Source organism: Lycorma delicatula, chromosome 6, assembly GCF_047948215.1.
Source record: "Lycorma delicatula isolate Av1 chromosome 6, ASM4794821v1, whole genome shotgun sequence".
Lineage (NCBI taxonomy): Eukaryota > Metazoa > Arthropoda > Insecta > Hemiptera > Fulgoridae > Lycorma > Lycorma delicatula.
Genome location: NC_134460.1, coordinates 10,593,101 through 10,618,803, shown reverse-complemented (window position 1 = coordinate 10,618,803; position 25,703 = coordinate 10,593,101). Strand labels below are relative to the sequence as shown.

Here is a 25,703-nt window from a genome sequence, read left to right as displayed (position 1 = left end):
ATTAAAACATTAGTTTAAGATCAACAATATTCAGAAAGGGTTGAATTAACAGCAAAAAAAGAAAAAAAAGTGACATTATTTAATCATGAACATTTATTATTTTACTAACATAAATTACAAATATGTATATTTGTTAAATATATGCACAAACATTAAAATTTACATTCATTATGTGAAAAGGTTATAGCCTGTGCATTATAGTCAATTGCATTAGTAAATGTAAAGGGTTTGTCTGTTAGAAAACTGCTATACTTTTTCTTGTAAAAACTGGATGACGTTCCTTAATCTGACTCAGATTAACTTGTACTTGTTAACTCATCATGATCTCTACTTTAATATCACAGAAGCATACCCGATACAATGTGTCATATCACTTGCACATTCAGTGTGTGCCATTCTTTGGTAGCTTCATAACTTCTTCACCACTATACAAAAATGTAAGATCTCTCGGTTAAATTGTAATTTTGTTGTATGCACGCACATTTTGTTCACAGCAAACCTGATGAAAATAAGGTTTAGTTGTTCAACTTTCTCATTAAAAATTAATTTTATCTTTTAAAGTTATTACTGTGTGCATAAGATACTCAAGCAGGTAAGATAAATAGTTGTTCAGTGACAGCAGTTTTGTTGAATAAATATTAATATAATGTATTAGGGATTTTATTTTTGTCTTTACAAATAATATGATAACCCACACAAAACTACATCTGTAATTTACTTATACCATTTAGCAAGTAGGTGACACTATTAGGCTGAGTATTGCTGTTTAGAGACCATAAGTCATTAACTCTTTATCACTGCTCGTGGATGTAGAATTATAATTTGTAATGTTGTACTATAATTTATAACATAAAGCATACAAATACAAAAAGTTCGACTTGAAGTTTAAAGAAGTTTATTTTTAGGTAATTTTAATGTAATAACTTTGTGTTATAAGACAATGTATTTGTAATAGCTTTTAACTTTTTAAAAACCAAAAAATGAATGCTTCTTTCAATAATCAGTAAATTTAAAAAAGATACTAATGCAAATTTAAACAAATATTAATTTAAAAGCCTTTCTAAAAATAAATTATAATTTAATTTATTTCAATTTCTAATGTGTACATTCAATCTGATCAACTTATGAAAATAAGCAACTACACCCACCAATTAGATGAGAATGATATGTATGAGATGTAAATGAATTTTAGTCTTGTACAGATTCAGGGCCGACCATTCCTGAGATGTGTGGTTAATTGAACCCCACCCACCAAAGTACACAGGGGTTTCCATTGTCTAATATTCAAATCCATATAAAATTAACTTATCTTTAATAGAATTTGAAACTCTGAACCTTCGACTTTGACTTGCGATGATGATTTTACAACTAGAACAATCCAGTAGGTAAATAATAATAATCACAGTATTAGTTTATTAAACATATGAAAAATAATAACACATGACAAAGGTGAGTAGATGTGTTATGTTTTTTGATAGCTATATTCAATTAATCCAATCTTGGTGAATATGTCTCTGTAAAGGAATTTTAAAATTCTTTTTGTATAAAATTCTCCTCAATCGACAATTATACCTAAAACAAAAAATATAAAATATCATATAGAAATGATTTATTACAACTTATATTTGAAAAATATACAAATTAATATAAATTTGTGGACAGTAAAACATGTTACAGATGGATCCTCTATGTCCGAAACCTGTTGAAATAGAATTTTATTGCTATCTATCCCTCAACTACCAATCCAAATGCAAGTGATTGCATGGATTTGCAGAGATCATTGTAAAACAATGATATATTCTATTTAATATAAATGGATTATAAAATAATTCAGTACAGTTTATAAATCTTTTGTGATTTACTAATGTATTATTTTTCTTATGAGAGAAAAAAATTATTCTATGTATTTTATTTATTTTGTAGAAATTTAGTCTTCTTCTCAAATCAATAAGCATGGATCAATAGATTTGTGCAATTTAATTATAAAAATTTTTTTTAATGTTGTACTTAACATTCATCTAAGTAAAGCAGCAATGTTTCTATGTAAAAGCAAAGATGGCTACTATGAGCATTGTGATTTAACATTCCCTCTCTATTCTCTTATTTAATGTGAATATTCTCTTACTTTCTTCTATTTAGATAGTATTATTTTCTTTAATTTGTGGATAACAGTCAAAACAAAAATATATAAATTTATTTATTCTCTTTTATTACTGCAACAAAAGTTAGTACATCTTATACATGATTTATAATATTTATAACAGATCAATAATTATTTACTAATAATTAAATACATTTATTTATAATAATTTAAAAAATCCCAGGCATTTTCACGATCACTTTAAATGTTTATCATGAACAATTTAAGTATAAGTTTACCATATGAACGAGTTTATCTGAACGAAAAAATTAATTTTTTTTTCTTTTGGCTTGATATTGCCATATAAGCTTGAAGCTTGTGCGTGGAATAATACATAGAAGGCTAAACACACCAGTGGTTACAAAGGCTAAACACACACACACACACACACTCACACACAGACATAGAGAGATGGTGGGTGAGAGGGGGGAGAGAGAGTCTATTAATAAAATAATGATAGTATATTTTAATTACATTTATTAATAGAAATGTTCACACTTACAAACAAAACCAATAATGATCGTTTAAATTCCTAAAAATAACTTTAAAATAAAATAACTGCTATGTACAAACACCACATTATCCTACTTATTTCAAAAAATGTTTATTTATTTTTTAATCTATTATTTTTATCTTTATTTTTTACTAGTGAAATACTTTGCCCCCAATTTTTAGTTTTAGGGTGCTGATAGTAAAGGCAGCTGGAATGTAACAGGAGAACAAAATGTCACACAAAGCAACACATGCTAACATATTGTAGTTTCATTCTCCTACTACAAATATTAAAACTCACTGATCCATACCCTCATATTTTCTATCAGTTGAGTATGCTTGCTATGTCAACGCATCTACAACAATGTCCAGTAACTAAATTTTTAACATTACAAAAAAGAATGTTAGTGACATTCATTGTTGTCTAAAAGCCATTTATGATGAAATTGTTGATCAAAGTACTGTGATAGGTGGGCAATAAATGTTTTAATAGAAGCTGGTAAAGCCAATATTGAGGATGAACCTCTCATTAACATTGTTCTGGGATTCCAAACACTTGTACAAGACTGCCTACCTGCATTTTGGGTCTGCAAATTCTGTGCAATATGTAAAGAGGTTAAAACACCTCAAGAGACATATTAGTCATGTTTGAATTATTCACATAGCCTATAATTCTGCAGCACAGTAATGCTCAGTCACATACATGCTTGCAATCACTGAGGCTCTTTGAAGTTAAAATTTGAACCTATGAAGTGATCTTCACTTCTTTCCTCAATTAAACACGTATATTAGGGCTATTCATTTCATCAAAGATGATGAACTAAAGGATGCATTGTGGTCGTAAATGAAAGAAAGACTGCCAGATCAATCATCATTCACAGCACATACTGAGAAAACTGATCACTGTTAAAAGAAATTTGTAACTGTAAATGGTAACAGCCTGGATAAACAGATATGTTTTTGTAGAAAATAAAGTGTACTTTTATGCTGTATATATTTTCATTTGCATGTTATTAGCTAACTGCACTACATTTCAACCACCTCTTGTACCATGTTCCTCACACCACATAACAAGAGAAATCTCTCTGCTTTTTTATACTGATTTTCTATTTCTATTGCCTCACAATCTCTTTCTTCCTCTTCTTCCTCATTAACACTCTTTTTTGATTTCAGTAATTTCATGATTAATCATAATTTCATTTTATAATAGTCTCTTAGTGTACATCATATTATCACATACCCTTACCTAATCTTTTTCATTTAGAAAATTACTGCCAAGACTTCCCTTTTTACCAATAATATTGCTGCAACTTCTGTAAGCATCTTTTTCCAGCAGTTTCTAATTTCTGAAGTTGGAGGTTCATCCCACACTATCCGTGAAATAATACTAATACATTATACGTAATAATGTTATATATGGTATGCATTTAGCTTTTTAAATATAAATAACTTCGTTACTAGGTAAAATTAAAACACACCATACTTTAATTAATCCTTATAATAATACTAATTTTAGGCATTAAAAAGCACAGTTAGGGTTAATGGATCAGTCAATTAACCCAAGAGTTAGTTGAACAGGAGGCAGTTAACAGAGTCTTAGTAGTAGGGCGACTACTATAATAATAAAAAATACCCAGCAAGAAATGTGTTATATGATATAAAAAAATTGTTATTTTTATAAATCACAATCTGCTCTCTTAACATAAACATTATATTCAAAAGAATGTGTTTAAAAATTTGTCTAATATACCTTTCAGCATTTGATTGATAGTAAAGAGAAGCATTTTTATTTTTAGAACCAATATTACTAATGGCTGAAAAACTTTTATTTCTTAAATTACAGTAGTTTTTGAATAAATTTCTTCTCAATCTAGCAAATAAAGGATGCAGAATAAGAAAGAAAATAAGTTCAGGAACACATATTATACTCATTCCTAAGAAAAAGCCCAAAAGACCTCCATAAATACCTAAAAAAAATAAAACAGACAAAATTAAAAAAAAAATTCAGACTGTTTTATTCCTTAATTTAATCCTTAATAGTGGATTGTAAACCCTTGTTATAAAATCAGCATGGAAATGCACACTGAACATGTATGCTCAATTAAGTAAGCTTAACTTTGTTTTATGTCTTCATTAGTCACTTTGAGCTGGTTTTCTGACTAAACTTTATCAGCAGAAGTCTTTATTCTAGCATTAAAGTGATATTACATTAAAATTATTTCTACTCTAATCTTCCAAAAGAGTTTCTCAGGAATGTAAAAGAAGCAGCAGACTGAACCGTCTACTAAAAATACATACAGTAAAGATTTATGAAAGTGGAGTCATTATTAGCACCTCAAAACCAGTTATTAAATTTTTATTTTATTTAAGATTTAAATTTCTTCTTTTTTAATAGTTTTTGTGTTTAATATCTTTAACAGTGTTGTAAATATTATTTTTAATAATACTATCATTATGCAAAGCGCTATTTTTCTGTATGCTGTGAAATACATAAAAGACAATTCTTAAACATCTAGAAAACTAACAAAATGACATAAATGAATAAACGGTTTTTTTAATTGTCTAGCACTAATAACAATTACATAAATTATATGCTTGTTAATTTGCATATTAAATTTGCATGTTAATTTTCTTCCTAATAAAATATTAGTTTACATTATTATGCGTATTTTTAATAAACTAACCTAAAAAATTTGAGAATTTAATATAAATTTCAATAAAATATGAGATTCACTTGGAAAGAAGTTCTTAATCTGACAAAGAAACACAAGATTTTTCTGAAATCTTTAAGAAACTTTTAAGAAAAAATTTTCTTTGCATCATCTTATAATTTGATACAATTAGACCAATGACTTTTATTTAATACCTCCTTATAATGTTAGTTATATGGAGGTGTGGACTCCGTATTTGTCCAACTCTGTAAAATAAACAATTTTCTCAGCTTTGACAGTTTTTCACAAATAAGCATATTTTTAAATCATATTTTTTGTTCCAAAATCCTCTTTTACACAGTATGACTTACTGTTCAAGTTTATTGATTTTTTTTTTTTAACTGAATATCTTGTGTGTTACTGCTATGCTTTGATAGTAGAGTAATTGTTAAACTATACTGGGTTTATAGTCTGTTGTTAGGCAGTGTAATCTGAAAACATAAAATAAAATAAGCTTTCATCAAAATATAAAACACCAATAATAACTTACCTAAAAGTACCCGCCATGTAATAAATGTGTCTCTTCTAATTCTCATTGAAACAGCATTATCAGTAAATACATATAGCAGATTTAATCTGTTATTTCTATTCTTAGATGCTAGAAAGAAAGATAAATATACAGTAAAATGAAAACAGAAGAAAATAGACATACAAACAAATTACAAAAATATTTTTCAGTAAATACAAAATCCTAAAATAAATACCAAAACAAGAATTTAAATTAACGTTTAAATCTCTTCTTTTTCTAAAGATAATTCTATCTAATGAGAGCTGTTTAAAAACATTGTTGCTGGTTTTTTATTGTATAATAGATAAAAATGAATTTCTGTAGCACGTAAAAAAATTTCAAATCTGAATGGGATTTGATCTTATTTAAGAACTTTCTGAATGAAAAGCAGAGACATGATCAGTAATATAGGTTTTTTTAAATTGTTGGTTTTAACTAATTTAGAGATGAAATAATTTTAAACAATTAAAATTAAATTGAATTGATAAAATATTTATTTTTAGCAATAATAATTTATTTTAATTAAATAAATACCTACTTAATAATTTTTAACTCTATTCAAATAATCTCACATCAATCAACGCCATCTCTTGCATTTTAAGATAACTAACCAAGACCAGCACTATGTATATTGTATATTCAAAAATTCAGCAGATTCAAACATTTTCTTTTATACTCCACGCATTTTTAAATTTAACAAATAAATACATAATAAAAATTTCCTTTGTATACATTTAATTCATGTAGAATTGCACATGTAAAATATTATAAAAGGTTATTTACTTATGCAAAGGTACTACACTACTATACTATACTATTCTGACTGAGCTTTATAGTAATTTAAAAAAATATTTTATGAGGATCAGTTATGGAGGAAAACGAAGATAGATAATACTTCAATAAACAGCTGCAAAAGAGGTTCTGATGATGAAAGCAAAGATGAAAATTTGACTAATAAAATATTCAAAAAAGGAAAACATGAAGAGAATGACAATAATAATGAAGAAAATGATAAAAAAAATAGTGACGAAGTAATGGCTAAAAATGAACATTCAAAAGAATTAAGATTACGTAACCAGCGGTATAGAGAAGGGCATGACACAACATTTTCTCATGAATTAACAAGATTGTGTGTTCAGCGATATAGAGAAGGGTAAAAGAGCAATTCTTCACAATCAGAAATGCCTGATAGAAAAAAAAAAAATTAACAAAATTCACGCAAAAAAACATAGAGATAAAAAAATTCTGACACCTAAAATTCTGGCCCCTAAAGATGTTTACACTTCAAAAATAAATTCAGTTAATTCTGAAATGAATAACTGTTTTTTTATAATTTAAGTTATATCTTTTACTGTCTCATAATTTGTTAATAATATATTAATGAAAATCTAAATAAAAATAGCAATCTTTCATTAAAAAATATAACAATGATTGCTTAATGTTAACATAAAATGTAGGCCAGATTCTAATTTTTAAAAAATCTTATGTGAAAGGACAATTTTTTATTTCTCCCAAAAAGGAGTTGTCCATATACCAGAACGGTGTGTTCCAACACCGCACTGGTGTTGGAACACACCGTTCTGGTATATGGAGTAGTAGGGGTGCACTACCCCTACTAATAATATGAAAGCCTGTCCCATTTAAAATAATAATTTTTTTTTGTAAGATGTTGATACATAAAACACAATCAAGCTTCTCACCCAGTAATTTTCTTTATAATTCGTGCAATCCCAGCGCAATCAAGCCCATACCTTCTTCCTCTAAATTTTAATAAAGGGGCTTTAAATTTAATAAAAATTATTTTTTAAATAATTTAAAAAATAATTCTTTTTATGATATATATATTTATTGTCATATGTTCACGGCTTGACCAGTATATTGAGAGATAAACTAAAAATTTCTTAGGAATATGATTTATTACTCTAAAAAATATAAAATAAATAAAATAAAATAAATTATTTAATTAAATTTAATAAATAAATAAATCGGTTTTGCACACAGATTTATGGGTAGAGTGCAGTTGTGGAGTTGGGTTGAGGGTGGGCTGGTATGAGCTTAGCTCTGCTGAAAAGTCTTGCGCTGTTCAGCATGAGTCAGCATGCAAACTATAAAATATAGTTTAATATAAATATAGTTTAATATAAAATATAGTTATAGTCACTTCAGCCCTTGGCAGGGATTGCCCTTTAGGTAAGGATATCAGGGCCCTTACTGCTACGTGGAAGCCCTGGGATGTCAGTATCATGGATCAGACAGTAACTGAGTCCCTGTCCCAGGTTAGATTAGGAGGCAGCTGAATGGGGAAACCAGGCAGGATCTATGATCTGTGGCATGCTCAATAGTCTCTCCATCATACTTTATGACATATTGACTGACGATACTAAAGGTTTATGGAAGCATCTACATCCACATCTTCCGCTGCAGAGGGTCCATGTAAAAACCCTGACTTAAGAGACAAGGAAGACAGCTATGGGCTTGTTTATGGAGACTGTCAATGACCTACAGTCATCATGGGTATTGAAAGCTTCAAAGATAGGATTTATCAACACTGTGGTTGTACCGCATGGTACACTAAATATCTCCAAGGGAGTTGTGTGTAGGGACCTTTTACACTGCACAGAAGAAGAGATTGTCAAGGAGCTTCAAGAACAAGGAATTGTTGCATGTCGACATAATGGAGAAGTTATACCCTCTGCATCGCGTGTTTTAGCATGCAACACATTAATAAACCTACATATCCTGAGAAAATTAAGGCTGGCTTTCATAGACTAAATGTCTGTCCTTACATCCCGACTCTGTTGTGGTGTTTTGGATGCCAGAAATTCAGAGATACCGTGGTAAAATGCACTAGGAAAGTGATCTGTCACTGTGGTGAACTATTACATCCAGATGACCCCTGCAAGGATCCGCCAGTTTGTGTTAACTGCCATGGATATCATTCTGCTAGACCATGCTAGATTATTATTATAATTATTATTTTATCTCTGCTATTTTTCTTGGCACTAGTAACCTTCACTTATCGTCTGTGAATTACTCTATTGAGATATGGAATGCACAGAGACGAGGAACTTATTTCACATTTATTGTACATTGATAACTTGAAGTTACTCGTAAAAAGTCAGGAAGAACTCAATGTGATGATCCAAATCATCCAAGAATATAGTACCAACAATTAAATGGAATTTGTAGTAGACAAATGTGCAAAGATCATCCTCAGAAGAGGAACCAGGGTTGAAATGCCCAAAGAGGAAGAAGAGATGAGAATGATCATAAGATAGTTCGAGCATGGAGAGGTACCATACTTGGATATGGAAGAGGACCCTAGAATCAAAAACGGGGTTATCAAACACAAGATGACCAAAGAATAAGTAAGGAGGGTTAGGAGTACTCTGAAACACAACCTATCTTTCAAAAAAAAAATAACAACGATCGGCAGCTTGTCCTTACCTGTGCTCGAGTATAGTTTCAGCATAATGGGATGGACAGAAGTGGAAGTGGACAAATTGGATCATAGGACAAGAAAGTTCCTCATGATATTTGGAATGGTCCATCCACGAGTGGACGTTTTGACAGATTGTACATCTTGCAGAGAGAAGGGGGCAGAGAATTGTGGCAAACTGGAGCGGCATATAGAAATGCAATAATTGGGCTAGCGCAATTCCTCTTGAAGAATAGGCTGCTTTGACAAGTGATCAGAATGGAATAAAAACCAAGGTACACGGGAGTCCTTCAATAGCCCTGAAATTTGCCCAAACATGTGCCACACAGCTGGAAGAGGTATATGAGTTACAAGAAGATGTTCTGATGGAGATGGATATGAAGAAAATATCCCAGAAAATATTGAGGAACGAATTGTGCCGAAAGAATTTACATGGACTGTATGCCATCAGAATGCAGGCACCAGGCATCAATAAGGATTGCACAGTGAGAATAGCTGAAAGCTGAAACTGAGGCCCTGATAGTAGCAGCGTAGGATCATGTATTGAGAACAAGAAATTACGTGAAGTGCACCATGAAAACAAGAGTGGATGACAGATGCAGACTGTGCAGAGCCTTTCTTGAAACAATCGATCATGTCATATAAGGATGTCTACAACTGGCAAAATTCAAGAACCTGCAAAGGCACAGTAGAATTTGTTCACTGGACCATTTGTAGAGAACTGAGGATTTCGCTAAGTGTGGAAAAATGCGGAGAAGAAACTGAAGTCCAAAGATCCAAAGATCGCGGTTAGCAGGATGTGGAACATCTAGACCCAGATGGTGCCGATAATTGTTTGAGCCCTTGGAATGAACATTTTAAAAAATTTTCTGAAAAATATGTATTTTGTCAGGCCATGAACTTTGTGAACAAATCTCATAAATAAATAATTAAAGGAATGTAAATGCTAAATGTACTTTTCATAAACTACAATCTTATGTTAAAATATTGTGTTATTTCTTCCACATGTTTCCAAAAAAAATATTAAACAGTATTCAGGAAGAAATTGGCTTATATAAAAAAAAAAAAAAAAAAAACAGTGAAAAACAAACTATGTTAAGATGTTTAAATTTATTGATTAATGATGTATGGAAAATATAGAGCAAGTAGAAGTTATATCAAAATAGAAGTGGTTATGGGATGACATAGGTGTTTCATTGTGGAAAATACACTAATGACAAAGAGATAAAATATAATCTTATAATTAGATTTTACTGACGCATAAGAGGACTATAATTAGAATCTGCTTCAAATGTTGTGATAGAACACTCTGGTATACAATTACATGGTCGGTTTTTAGCAAAACTCTGGTCTATGTCGAAAATTTCTTCTGTTCCATATTCCTGATATTTATTCAATAATAATCCACCATATAATGATTGAAAAAGAGCTAAAAAAAATAACAATAATAATACAAAAATATAAATAAATAAATATATATGTATATAATATATACACATAATACTTGATTCACTTTAAGAGCAATGCTGCTGTAGATAAACTGCATGATATTGTAATAGACTGTCTCAGAATTTACATGTACTAATTACATGTTTTGATGATTTTATCTGGCATCAACTGATTAGAATTATTTATAACTTAATTACATGACAGCTATATTTAAAGTTATATCAGATTATAAAGTATTGCTTTAATACTGGTGAGGACTAACAAACTGAATCACCTGGTACATTACTGCATTAACACAATTGCATGTGCTACAGTAAGATCTCTCTACGACAAACAACAGCTAGAATAGCTCTTACGCTGAACACATTATAACAAAGTGTCATGACTGAATGACTCATCAAACTGCTTAACTTAGGTAGGTGAATTTTGGAACATTCATTGCTTTTGTAACACAGGCACCCATTAAGGAAAGTTATTGGAAAATTCCATCTATAAGAGGGTAAAACAGATAAAAAACGTTTTTAATGAAAATTTCATATCTTGGGAGCCAAAGATGTTACAGTTGTGAAGATTAGAATTTAGACTCTTTTTTAAAACCAAATTGACACATGTTTCACCATTTTTAAAAAATCCAATTTGGGGGTGACAAAGTTTTAAATGAAACTATATGAAGCTGAAGGTGTTGGTCATAAAAAGTGGTATAAACAGACTTTTGTTTAAATCATAAACATACATGTTTCACCATTTTTTTAAAATCCAGTTATATTTTCAAAAAAAACAACCACTTTATAATAGAAATATACTTGAAAGTATATGCTTTAGTATGAGCTTCCCCTGAAAGAATACATCATCCGCAAATGCTAAACATCACTGGTCAACAATGTCTGCAGTGTATTATCATTTTCAGGATAAAGCTAACCACTAGAAGAATAACAAAAATCTAATTTTTTTTTTTTTTAATTTATACTACGTACAAATCTAAAATCAAAACAAGCAAAGCCACGTACATGCAAGAGCAAATATAGTATATAAACAAAAATACTTAACTGTAAAAGATTATATAATATGATTGTGGACATGTCAATAACATGTTGCAGAAAATAGAATCTGAAATATGTGTTAATTAAGGCTACATTGAAAGGATAACATAAAAATTAAAGATATGAATCTTATTTTTATTCTGCATACTTATTTTAATTCACTCTATTTATTCTTGTATATTACTATAATATAAATAAAAATATAATGTAATACAAATAAAATAATTTGGTAATCTGTTTTAAAACTATATATATATATATATATTATTAGTATGCCCATGCTTGAGCTACACTTTGCTCAAAAATAAAACAGTAATAATTTATATCAGAAGACAACATCAACTTCTCTCAAATCTGCAGTAAAATTGGATTTTTGAAAATGGTGAAAAAATGTCAATTTGGTTTAAAGGAAGAGTCTAAATACCAGTCTTCACAACTGTAACACTTTTAGTTCCCAAGATATAGAATTTTCATCAAAAAAGTTTCCTTCCTTTTTACCCCCTTATAGATGAAGTTTTCCAAAGTTTAATTTCTTGATATTGCAATAGATAGGTAAAATAAATTATAAGAAAAATAATTCTAAAGTTGAGAAAAATGTACATGTTAAAATATATTAATTTTATGCAATTGAATCTCCAATAAAGATTATAATTTTTTGTACTAGAGAAGAAGGGGCTAAAAATGTATTTTATTAATTAAATACTCAGACTATACAGATTGTGAATAATAGACAAAATAGAAATAATCTGGGTGCTTAATTTTTAAATTAAACACATTAATGTGCATTTTCACATTAACAAATCACATTACATCAATACATCTTAAATGTTAAATTTGAGAAAGGACTGTATTATTTATCCTGTTACCATTTTTAATAAATTAATGTCCTATTTAAAATAACTTCTGAACAAGTTATGTAAAATATAACTAAAACTGTGTCTGAAAAGCCAATGTTACTCTTTGATAGATTTTTAATAATACTGAATAAAAAATAGATTAAAAACATTAATTTTAAAAAAATAAATAGTTTTTTTGGATGATTTTCAAACTTAAGCTTGAATGTTGTATATAAAAATATGATTTTCAATTTTAATAGTATATGAAAAATGCCAAGCCATTCCAGTTTTAGAGACACTGATAATAAATCTTACTTAATCTTAGTTTAAACTTTTGCACTGCCACATTCCTAAAGTACATGGAAGCAAATACATAAAAAAATTGATTGTATTACATTTATTAAACACATTTTTAGTAAAAAATAAATAAATGAAAAGAGTGATAGATAAATTACCTTTATGTTTATGTAGACATCCGATGTCACCAATTTCACAATATCTTTGATTATCTAAAAAAAATGATAACCTAGTAATTTTATATAAACTACACAATCTTATAAACATTTATTCACTACTGTAGATTTAACCAAGAAGCTTGGATAAACAAGTTACAGACTATTTACCTGTCACTCTTTTTATATAAAAAAGGTCATGTGACTAATTATAAATACAAGATCGTGCAATTAGTAGTAAAAAGGTCCTCATTTCAAACACTATTCAAACAAGCATATTTTTTTAATAATGTAATAGACAGGAAAATGTACTTGTACTAGAGAGGGAGAAGGGGCTAAAAATTGGATTTTGTTTATTAAATACTCAAATCGATAGAGATTGTGAATAATGGAGAAAGTAGAAATAATTACTGTGTGCTTAATTTTTAAATATGATTTAAAAATAAATATTTAAATATTTATAAATATGATTTAAATATGATTTTAAATATGATTTAATATATTTTTAAAATATGATTTAAATATTTACCATAATCGAACTGATTTTATTTCTCTTTGAAATATATTGTTATTTCTCACATTCTTATTTATATGAAACTAACATGTAAATTGTGCAGTGACTATTTCTAACAGCCTAATTATCTAGAAGGCTTAGAAAGCATTTCTTAGCTGATGTACGGAATAAATTTTATTTTTTTATTAACATAATTTTTTTAAAATCTATATTACAATTGCTTTGTTTTGTTTTTTTTATTTTACAATTTTTTTTTTAATTTTATTTGTGCAGTGTATACTACTTCATCAAATATTTGAGTGTTCAAGAAAAAAACAATCATGCACAATTGTTACTATGAGTGAAACTTATTAGGCATAATCACCTCATAATCTTTGTAATCAAACTCTGTTCTTTATGCATAGAATAATGATGTGGCTTGCTACATTTTATCCTATCACATATGAACCCAATAGTGCATGCAGATGGAAGAGTTATTCTGGCAGATTGCTACATGATTGTTTTTCTGTCCTTGTCTCAAGAGTTTCGGAATGATCTAGGCAACAACACAATTCATTACAAATTTTTCAGTTAGGATTTCATGACATGAACTCACTGAAATCTCATTCTCTTCTGCTATTTTGTGAAATTTAAAATGCCAATTTGATCTCATCAAATCGTTCTCTTTGGCCATAGATGTCAACAGATAAGTCCACTTGTCTGTTAATATCTATGACCTTCCTCTACGAGCATCAGTTTTAATAGATTCTCAACCTCTTTGAAAACAGCTGAACCACTCATATCGTTTTGTGCGACTCAGAGTGTCACCCTGTAAGTATTTTCTACTTCAGTCAAATTGCAAAGTTTCACTGCAATTCCTTGTTCATGTCATTCATTGCTGAAGATACCAAAATATCTACTTTGAATTAACTCTACACAAAAAATAATGATTGTAAATAGATGGGTAGCGCGGATTGTTCATCGATTCCTGTGTTGAGCACTGATGCCAACCACAAATTTAAAAATATCTTTATAAGCACCAGAGAAAAAATTGATTTGTTTTTAAAAAAACTTGTATTGGCTAGTTAAAAAAAATGAAAAATAATTTATACCAACCGCCAGTCATTGGATATACAATTGGAACACAACCACACATTCTGACTGTTAAATTAGTCTTGCATTCCACCATACAATTATGAAATGAATATGCTTGAAATCCAGCTAAATATCTATTACCTGAAAAAAGTAATAATAATAAAATATTATACAAAGTTTTACAACACAGTCATAATTGACTTCAATGCCTCTGATATTATTTTACAGTACAAGAATAAAATAAAACGCTTCTTTTTTCTTATGTTGCTACAGGAAGATATTTTATTACTTCTTTTTGTAATTACTATATGTAAAAACCAATATAATTTCATTTTAATTAAGTTAAATGAAATAGAACATTTCAATATAATTAAAATTTTTATTACAGATTAAACAAAATCTTGTTCAAAATAATATTTTTCCTGAAAATAACACTATAATGCTTCTCTCCTTTTTTATTTTTTTCCTGATCATGACAATTTTAAACAAATAATAAATATGAATGAAAGTATATTTTAATTAAAAATTATATTATTCAGTACAGCATCAATAAATTTAATATATTCAAATTTTCTTTAGTAGTTTCTTTTTTCTTTAGTAGAATATTTAGTAGAATTCTAAGAGCAATAAATGAAATATGAAAAAAAGTATCTGATGTAATATGAACTTTTATGAAATCCTAAATAAGAAACAAAAAATCTACATCTGATCTAGCACCAAAAATCACATAAAAAGAGCAACAATAATAACTAAATTAAGGGAAATTATATACAAATGTTTTAAAAATTCTTTCTTTTCCTTAAAATTCCTGACACTAATATGAACTCCTATGCTCTACTACTTCAGCCCTTTTACTTTCTATTTTTTCTGAACAATAGGCAGGGTGCAGCAGAACCGATTAAGTAATCTAGAGGGGGTCAATGCTAAGGCAGTTGTGGAGATAGGCAGGTGCACGTAGTCTCCCTTTGTTCTATCAATGACCTCATTTCAATAGCCAACATGGTTTGGACTCCAGCACATGTTGGCTTTGCCACGCGCACATATTTTGAAAAAACCTGATTTGTGATCGTATCAGAACTCCAGAAAATGCATCTGATGAGAGTAGTGATCGAGCAATCACCAAAACGTTCTGCCCGGAAGCATGATGTTGCCCTGGGGATGTCAGATTGCAGTTTAAGGAGGATTCTGCATTTTGGTTTGAATTTTCAACCCTTCAAAATAATGTCTCAAGAAATGAGCTCGGCAGACTATGCCCACTGCCAAAATCTGTGTGAGCAAATGCTTGCTCAGATCACTCCTGAGGCAGCTTTCTTCAGTAGCATCAAGGCACACTTTCACCTCAATGGGGCTGTGAATAAGCAAAATTTATGCTACTGGGCTGAAAATAACCCCCAAGTTATTTATGAAAGACATTCCCCTAAACTAATAGTGTGGTGTGCCGTATCACAATTTATTAATTTGAGGAGGATGGCATGACCGTCACTGTGAATTCTGAACATTATGTCTCAATACTGTGAAATTTTCTGCAGTCCAGAATCAAAAAGTCGTTGAAGAAGAGGGATTGGGGGACTTACGATTCCAACAGGATGGGGCTACAGCTCACATAGCCTGAGATTAACTCAATGTTTTAGGAAAAATTTCTCTCTGACATTTGGTCTCTCTGAAGGGTGATGTGGGTTGACATTTGCAGTCACCCGATTTGAGCATTTGTGATTTCTTTCTCTGGGGATATCTGAAGAAAAAGGTGTTTAAAAGTCGCTCTCATGCCCTACCAGAGCTAAGGGAGTGGATTACTGAAGAAGTTAACGTCATACCCCAGGATATTTGTGAACAAGCTGCACAAAGCTTCAGAGATTGTCTCCAACTGTGTGTTGCTATTAATGGCCGCCATCTTGATGAAATTATTTTCAAAACTTAATGAATATTAAATGGCCCATACAATTAATTAAAAAATAAAAACATTTTTCCTCTATATATCTGCATTACTTTTTTGTAACTCCTCAAAACTGCTTAATCAGTTCTGCTGCAACTGTATATTTATTTGATAAGCCTTATTTTGAGTTGAAACAGTAGGAACATTCTTCAGGATGTTGTAAGTGAAATAATATAAAATCTAAAACAGGATCAATTTATTAATTAACAGTATAATTATTACACTCTACAACACAAAGCCATTCAGAAAAAATATTACTTTATCAAAACGCTGGGTATTTAAAATAACATAAAGTAGCTATGAATGTTACTGAAGGCACGATCTAGTAATGAATAAAAGTATAATAGTGCATCTTTCAATATCACTCACCTATAAATTGAATATGCCAGTGACTCAAAACAGCAGTAGCAAATAGGACAAATGAAACTCGTTTATTATTAATTAGACTCATGTCATATGATAAAATTTACTTTTTATGGTACATTAATTTTTCTTTATTTGAGACTCTTGATACATAACTTGTACAGTGTAATCCATATTAGATTAAATTATGATTTTTTCTAGTTAAAGAAAATGTAGTAGAGAACAGCAGCTACTGTTGAATTTCTTCAACGGTTTATTTTGAATAATACAATATTACTGCTGTACATCTAGTACACTACCTAGTAATGGCTACCAAGTGTGTATTAATTTAAGTATAGCTTATTTCCTATATTCCTACATAAAATAATGACTATAATCATTGTTAGAAATTAATTTTTTAAAAGTGGCACTGACTCCTGTAGTATCAGAACGTAACAAATATCATAAATAACAAACAGAGAGATTGAACCAAGTATACTAAAGTACCTATCAGGGTTAAGTCAGACCTAATCCCTCTCCTGCTGGATGAAGTTTACCATTTATCCAGGATCTCAAAACTTATTTATTACAATATTTTTATTCTGTAACGTAAATTTAAAGGAAGGGAAAATTTATTACAAAGAATACTAGAGACTTAATGACAATTTTTACAAATCAAGTATTTTTCAATTTCATTTCATTAATAGGAATTTTTATAGATCAGAAATGGATAATACATCATAATTCATAAAAAATAAAAAATTCTTGGTAGGTTTGAGCATAGCCTTTAGTAAACATGAGTTGGTTTATTTAATAAGCTAAATTTATCGCTACTGGAAATTAATCCAACTCAATTATTAATTTTATCTTACAATTTAAAGTAGAATCTTAAGTTAAATCACGATTAAGTGTTTATTCTATTTTATTTAATACACAGTTACATAGTAACACAGTATAGAGACATTGTATCAACAGTAATCTGCAGATATCCCAAAGTAAGCAGTCAGGTGTACAAATATAAAAAAAATACAAATACTTAAAAACAAAAATAATAATAATATTATCCAATATAGTCATACAGTCACTTAAATATTCATCAATATGAAATAACCTTAATCAAAGTTCATTTGTCTTATAGTATTTTCTAATACTGTTTTTATAATTTTTTGTTACTAGACTTTTAGTTTCAAGAGGTAGTTTACTAAAACAATACATTTATGATTCTTTCTGCCAAATTCTATCTCAATAATTGAATGGATTTATTTATATCTTCTATTATTGAATTTACGAGTATTTATATAATTTTGGCCGTTTCACTATAATGATGACTCAAACATTCTAATACATATGTTTAAAATAAATTAACTGGTAATGTGATATTAATTAGCTCACCCCTAAACAATTAAACCATAGCACAGTTTATTACACAATTTATTACAGTACTGTAATAAATTCCATACATAATAGTAAATAAATTTTGAACAGTATGAATTTTGCTTAGTCTAAATAAAACAAAAACAGTAGATTTTAATTCAAATTTTACGATTCCATCTGAAATATAATACCTAAATACCTTTTAGGTACCATTTGTCCATTTCTTTGAACAAATTCATTGCTTAACAATATAAAATCAGTAGGAAAATAGTCATAATGATTACCAAAAATTAAGCATACAGTCTTACTTACATTTAGAACTAACTTATGAGAATCTAACCATACTTTTAATAAACTTATTTACACTAAGCTGTTTTTCCAATTTATTATAAACTTCAAATCAAGAATTTCCATAACAACTGTAACGTGTCATCAACATAAGATATTTTTAATCAGGATTTTGTTGTTCAAATTAATATAAATAATAAAGGCCCAAGAATGATTTCCATAGAACACCAATATTTAAATCTTGTAGATTGCTTTTGATTCCATTTATTTTAACATATTGTCTTCTACTCAGCAGATAATTTTGAAGTAACTGAGGATGCAAACCTCTGATACTTCAGAGGTGAAATCATACTGATTTCAGGCTTTTCAATTAAAATTTTATGGTTTACAATAACGAAGGCTTTAGCCATTTCCAAAAACATAGCAGTTATAGGTTTACTTTTGTCTAGATTTTGGTAAATGATGTCAGATAAGTCAGAAATTGCAATTTTAGTTCCAAGACCTTTTCTAAAAAGCAATTGAGAATTAAGAGAGAATATTATATTTATTCAGGAAATTAAAAATTCTATTATGTAATAGTTTTTCATATACCTCTGCAAAATTAGAGATAAGAAAAATAGATTTATAATTTACTTATTTGTAATACTTTTATGATTTCTATGTTGAGTACAGTTTACCTTTCTTAGTTTTATTCTTTTATTATATGTTGACGTGTTTCGAATTAACTCTATCATCAAAATTTATTGTTCTGATAATTTTGCCAATAGAATAACTACATTTCGAAACATTTCGAAACATTTCGAAACACGTCAACATATAATAAAAGAATAAAGCTAAGAAAAGTAAACAGAATTCAACATAGAAATCCTAATATTCTTAGCAGAAAATATAATAATAATTATTACCTTAATAACAGTAATACTTTTAATTTCTTCTTTTTTTTTTAATTAAACATAATATTTTATTACATTTTTTGTTTTGACAACTCTTGCAGAGGATTCTGGATATTCTTTACACCTTTGCATACAGTCAATTTTTATCCAGCAAAATATACGAGGGTAGATCAAATATAAACAGATTTTATTTTTTTTTTAAATTTATTTATTGAAAAATAAAAGGCAAATATAATTTATTTTTCTACATAGTTCCTGCTTTAGAAATACATTTTTCCCAGCAAGAAGGAAGATTTTTTATCGCAGCATCGTAGAATGAAGCTGGTTGCATTAGGAACCAATTGTGCACAAATCCCTTCATACCCTCGTCATTTTCAAATTGTTGCCCTTCTAGAGCTTCTTTGAGCTTTGGTTCTTTAAGCGACCCAAACAAATGAAAATTGCAAGGCAACAGGTCCAGGCTTTAGTGAGGATGATCAAGTTGAGTCCAGTGCATTTCTTTTGGTTTTGAGACTGTTAGAGCTGCAGTATGGGGGCTGGCGTTGTCATGGAGGTGGATAGCTTCTCAAATCGGTTGGTCTCATCTATTGCGACGATATGCAGCCCTCACCCCGTTTAACAGCTCGCAATAGTAAGCAGCACTGATGTGCGTTAATCATGCAAAAAATCAATGACCAAAATGCCTCGCCGATCGAAAAAAGCAGTTGAAAGAACCTTGCCAGCTGACAGTCGAGTCTTGGCTTTCACTGGGACTGCTACCCTTTCCTCTGCCATTCCATACTGGCTTGTTTTGACTGGCAAATGTAGTGGTGGATTTTTTACTTTAATTATGAAATGAGAAGTTTCAAACTCATTGGCAAAGATATAGCAGGACTAGTATGTGGCAAGTAATGTTATATTGAACAGTAGTTCAAACAATCTGGTGGGATAGTAGTGGATAGACATGCAAAAGGTTTATTTCTTTGGCCCTGATAGTTAATAGAGCAGATGGTAAAATGGGTTGTCATATAAAAAAATTTTACTGCATATTTTGATAAACTGCTTTAATTTTTTTTTAGAATTTTTATTTATTTCTTTTACCATATATAATTTTAATCTGTAGTGAAAGGAAAAAGAATTATTACCATTATTATTAATATGGAGGTCCATGATCTTAAGCTGGAATCTAGAACTAGGTAAAAGATGAGGATGAAGTTTGATAGCTTTTTGCACATACCTCTTAATATTATTTCTAAACATTTAACTTCAAATGAAATAGTTTTTAATTTTACCTGTTGACAAACATTCTTCTTTAAGATCTATGACTTCACTTGTAGAAAAAATTTTAATGGGTGAAAATGACACAAGGAATACTGAATTGAATGGCATTGTTCTTTTAACTAAAGTTGAATCTGGATACAAAAATGGATTTTTCAGATTTACCTGCAACAAAAATGTTAAATGAATCAACTGAAAAATATAACAATAATATATCTAAGTAAGACAAAACATCTTATAAAGAACCAATGTGGAGGTATATAATGTATATATCACAAGTAATAACTAACATTCATAAAAGAACTATCAAACAGAATAACTGAATAGAACTCATTGAATGAAAGACGTCTTTCAATCTTTATATAATCTTCAGTACTGACTTTTTAATAACAACTTACAATGTCATTAAATAGTAACTAGTAATAGTAATTAATGTATAAAGGAAAAACAATAATAATAAGTAAGATTACCGAATTTGATCGAATTACAAAGTTTTGGGATGTCACAATTCAGAATGTAAAATAAGTAAATCTGTTTTAAGAGTTTTAAATTAATCTTAAAATTCTACAAATTAAATAAGTTATTTAGATATTATTAGATAAATGATAGAGATGCTGAAATCAATGTACACTAACAGTGACAGTTTTGTAGAATTACCTCTTGGCAAAATAAGACTGTTTCCAAATCTGGTCAGTAATGAGACAGGAAAGTGTGCCATTTCTGTTAATGATGATGATGATGTTTATAAATTATGAAAATAGTTTTAAACTCTAGACATCAAGGGGGATATTTTACAAACAATAATCTTATTTGGGGGGAAAAAGAAGAAAAATTTTAAAAAATAATCTAGAAAAATGGAATTCACAGATTAAGAAGGGATGAAAACACAGTAGTAATATCAGTAAAAAAATTAAAAACTTGGTACGGTCAAATAATGTTGAGAGACATTTAAATGTGCAATTAATAGTGTTCCACATGTTCTTTCATGAACCTAATTATACTATCCACATTAAACATAAATTAGACAATGAGAAGTACTACTCAATCACAATTGTATTTCCACTGTCACCTTAGGAAATTTCAGGAAGTTTCCACAGGTGTTCTAAATAACTGTTAAGAACCAGATTATTTAAAAAAATTTTTAGATTCATCTATCATAGTCACAAATAATGTTAATTATGTAATTTTCTTAGCAAGAAAGCAGAAATCTTACATTTTTATTTTTTGTTTATTTAACTGGTAGAATTTTTTAAGTTAATTAAATATTTTTTTTTTAACCTGCCAGGTTAGTCTAGTAAACTTGTCATCACAAAATCAGCTGATATTCGAAGTTGAGAGTTCTAATGTTTGAGTCCTTGTACAGGCAGTTGCTGTTATATGATTTGAAAGCTAAACTGTGGATACTAGTGTTCTTTGGTGGTTGGGTTTCAATTAACCATATAACTCAGGAGTGGTTGACCTGAGTCTGTTCTATTACATTTACTGGTACATTTATTTACACTTACATTGCACTACATCTGAGCTATTTCAGGCCTGCCAAACCAGTAGCAGTAACTGTATTTTACCTTTTTACCACATATATGCCTAATTTAATATCGGTGGGTGATAATGGTAGCAACAATGTGAGCAAGCGCATAGTATACAGATACGCTCATACAAGCATCACTCCCACTGTGCAGTTCTCCCACCACACACCACAGTGACAAATTATTCGACAGTCAGGCTCCCCTGACTTCTTATGTAGATATCCAAACAAGAAGGTGTATGTAAATAAATCACAGGCTATCCAACAAATGAAGGAAAATATCTGTGAAGCAATTAGATCATTATAACCAGTGACACGTAAGGGTTTTATGGAAAATGCCATAAAAAGAGCTCATCTTTGTGATAACACAAAGATGATGGCTAGTAATGGACACCATGTGAAAGATGTGATTTTTCCACATATAATAAAAACAAATTTCCCAACAATCAGTTTAATTAGAAACCAAAAATAAAATAAAAGATTGATAAAAACTATAGTTTATTTAAACCTTGTCATGATTTATGGGTTACACTTTTTAAAATAAACAGCATATATGAATGTGAAAAATAATAAAGTTATTGTTATTGCTGACCCCTAGTTGAGTAGTAGCATATTTTTCAACCAGAAGGTTCTGGGTTAGAATACCAGTTACACTTTGCATTTTTCTTACTCTACAAAATCCATCTAACATTACAAACTCTTAGTAAGACCATGCAAACCTATTATTTCTGGTTTAAATAAATAAATATATTAAAAATACACAATATTACCAGATGCAATTCAATCGAGTGTAAATTCAATGTAAACTTATAATCTAAAGTATATTTCATCAAAAATTTTTAAAATTTTATTTCTAAACTTGTAATTTAGAGTATATTACATTTTAAAAATTTATTTAAAAAAAAATTAGTTCAGCATACATGTTGAAGCTTATTCATGGGAATATGGAAAAACGATTTTAATGCATGAAAAAATGGCAAGTCTGATACCTAGATTTTATTTTAAATGTAGCAATATAATAGGTTTAAAGTGGCACTAAAATTTAGCACAAAATAAAATAAGTAAACAGTAAAAATTCAAAGTTACCGAGTAACCATATGAAGCAGATATTGAAGAGAAGTAATCAGATTTGTTAGTCTTTAGAGTCACAGAAAAACTGTTGCTATAACCAGTAGTAGTAGCTCTTCTTGCTTTTTTCCACTTAAATGGTCTGTAAATAAATTACAACATTAAAAACAATTTGAATATAAAATAGTTAATTACTGATTAATTTCTGAGAATCCAAATGTTGAAATTTTCTTATGAAATTATCTAACAGAAAAAAAAAATAAAAAGTTTTCTTTATTAGTTTTATCATCTGAGAATGATTTTTTCCTGGTACCTATCTTTTCTTAACTGGCTTTTTTGTTTCGTTTTTTTGTTTGTCATGGAGAATAAAAGTCTTTACCTTCTATAAGTACTTAAACCAATCGTCCCTATATTTAACAATTTTATTGATGACAAAAATTAATTTTATTAATGATAAAAGCAATATTTTGTGGCTTGTAAAAAGCACATTTCTTTGTGATTATATAAGTATCATCATCACATGAAAAGAAGGTACAGTCATAATCTTGTCAAAATTTAATCTGAGAAACAATTCTGGTTTAATTTTTGTTTTATTTATTATTGACATGGTAGCCTTAGACCCTTCATTGTTTTCACATAGTATAACCAAATATCAGAATAATTAAACCAGAAACCTGTTCCAATACCTTAATATTCAAAATTCTTTTTAATATTGTCACTTGTTCATGGTTTGACCACGATATTGAGATACTAACAAACTAATATTTTTTATAAATACAATTTATTACCCTGAAAACGTATAAACAAAATAAATAATAACAATAAAAGTAATAATAATGACAATAAAGAGATATAACATACAAAACAATAAAATAAAAAGGACAAGGTCTAGTCAAAAGGTCTAGTCATAGTTAAATTATAAAAACCAGAATACAGTCCAATTTACTAAAAATGGTATAATGACCATTAATATTAATACCTAATATTGCATTAACAACAAGATAACAACACTAGAGTGTCTAAAGTTCATATAATTCAAGTTCTGCAAATATTATTACTTTTACTGTCTACAACAGAACTACCCTACACTTTATGGATGAATATAATACTGTCACTTTCATTATTGTTTACCAATAATTCACCGAACAAGTTCCTGCATTTATCCACTGTCCACAATGGAATGCTCATGATGTACTCTTCACTTGTTGTTACCACATGCTTACTGATATCGCTGTCTCTGCAACTGCATCAAACTCAGGTTTGCGAAACTACTCTGTCGTCGCTTATCACGAGTATGCCGAACACCACCTTGCAGAACTACTGACCCTCTCCGCTGGTTCCTGGCAGCATTTATATCCGCAAAGCTGGTGTAGCCAAATGGTGTAAGGCGACAGGTGTCTGCATACAGTAGTATTTATATCTCCTGGCCTGCAGAACCAATATCCGATTCATCCCTTAACTGTTGAAGTGTAATAATTTTCATTGTATATGCTTTTACGTTTTCTCATAAATTTTTATTCTGGTCTGGTAACCCTTCTGGCTGAATAACAGTTTCTGGAGATGCTATTGTCTGTATTACAAAGAACAGATTCTTAAACAGACCTATTAATCTGACAAAAGAATCCCTTTTAGTTCCTTCGGATTTTTCTTTTTATTATTTTTTCATTCTTTTTTGACTGTAAGATATCCATTACCCTGGTCCTGTTACAATATACTGAATGCCTCCTAAAAAATGACATACCTTTGTTTTGAAACAAGAAATGGTTGTGATCAATTAATTAAAGTTCATCAAACATTAGCCACATGAAGGAGATGATTATGTTTTACGAAAGGTTATTGAGCTTGATAATTAAATTACTCTCTTTTAACATAGCACTGTACACCAGTAACATTCTGTCAATTTAAATTATTTTAAAAGTAATTACTATGTTTTGTAGTTGAATATTGTAGTATTGTTTAAGTTTAATCAATAATAACTATTTGATAAAGGAATCAATAAATTTATTGATTTAAATTTTTGGAGAATCTCTCAAAATGTAAGGAACAGAGATCTTGAAAGCATAATCTTTAAGTACTAGAATCCAGATTATAAAATACAAGTTAAAATTATAGTCTGCCTACACAATTAAAAAGTATCATACAGAATAGCTCTTCTAATGTATGAAATGGGAGATTGAGTCTTTTTAAATAACTTGAAAAAGAATACCAAAATAAATTAAAATCCTTGTGTTTTTACCAACAAATACTGCAGTGTAGGATACAAAGATAGTAATTTTATTCACAGTGTTTTGCAACATGATCATAGAAAAAGCAAAGCAGTAACTGAATAACAAATTTATGAATGCAGTAGCCATACAGGAATAGAAAA

The 25,703-nt window shown here is 29.2% G+C and overlaps 1 protein-coding gene across 1 annotated transcript in view; it reads right to left on the bottom strand.

Moving 5' to 3' along the window:
• Window positions 1-75: 75 nt before the first annotated feature.
• The window catches only part of LOC142326642 (sodium channel protein Nach-like), a 73,152-nt gene continuing 47,524 nt past the window's right edge, over window positions 76-25,703 (bottom strand). Inside the window, exons 6-13 of the mRNA XM_075369238.1 lie at window positions 23,354-23,477; window positions 20,757-20,907; window positions 14,677-14,796; window positions 13,071-13,124; window positions 10,549-10,719; window positions 5,834-5,941; window positions 4,383-4,599; window positions 76-1,572 (exon numbers count right to left, since the gene is read on the bottom strand). Coding sequence (XP_075225353.1) covers window positions 1,485-1,572; window positions 4,383-4,599; window positions 5,834-5,941; window positions 10,549-10,719; window positions 13,071-13,124; window positions 14,677-14,796; window positions 20,757-20,907; window positions 23,354-23,477 — 1,033 coding nt within the window. The 3' untranslated portion in view covers window positions 76-1,484. The remainder of the gene's footprint in view (window positions 1,573-4,382; window positions 4,600-5,833; window positions 5,942-10,548; window positions 10,720-13,070; window positions 13,125-14,676; window positions 14,797-20,756; window positions 20,908-23,353; window positions 23,478-25,703) is intronic.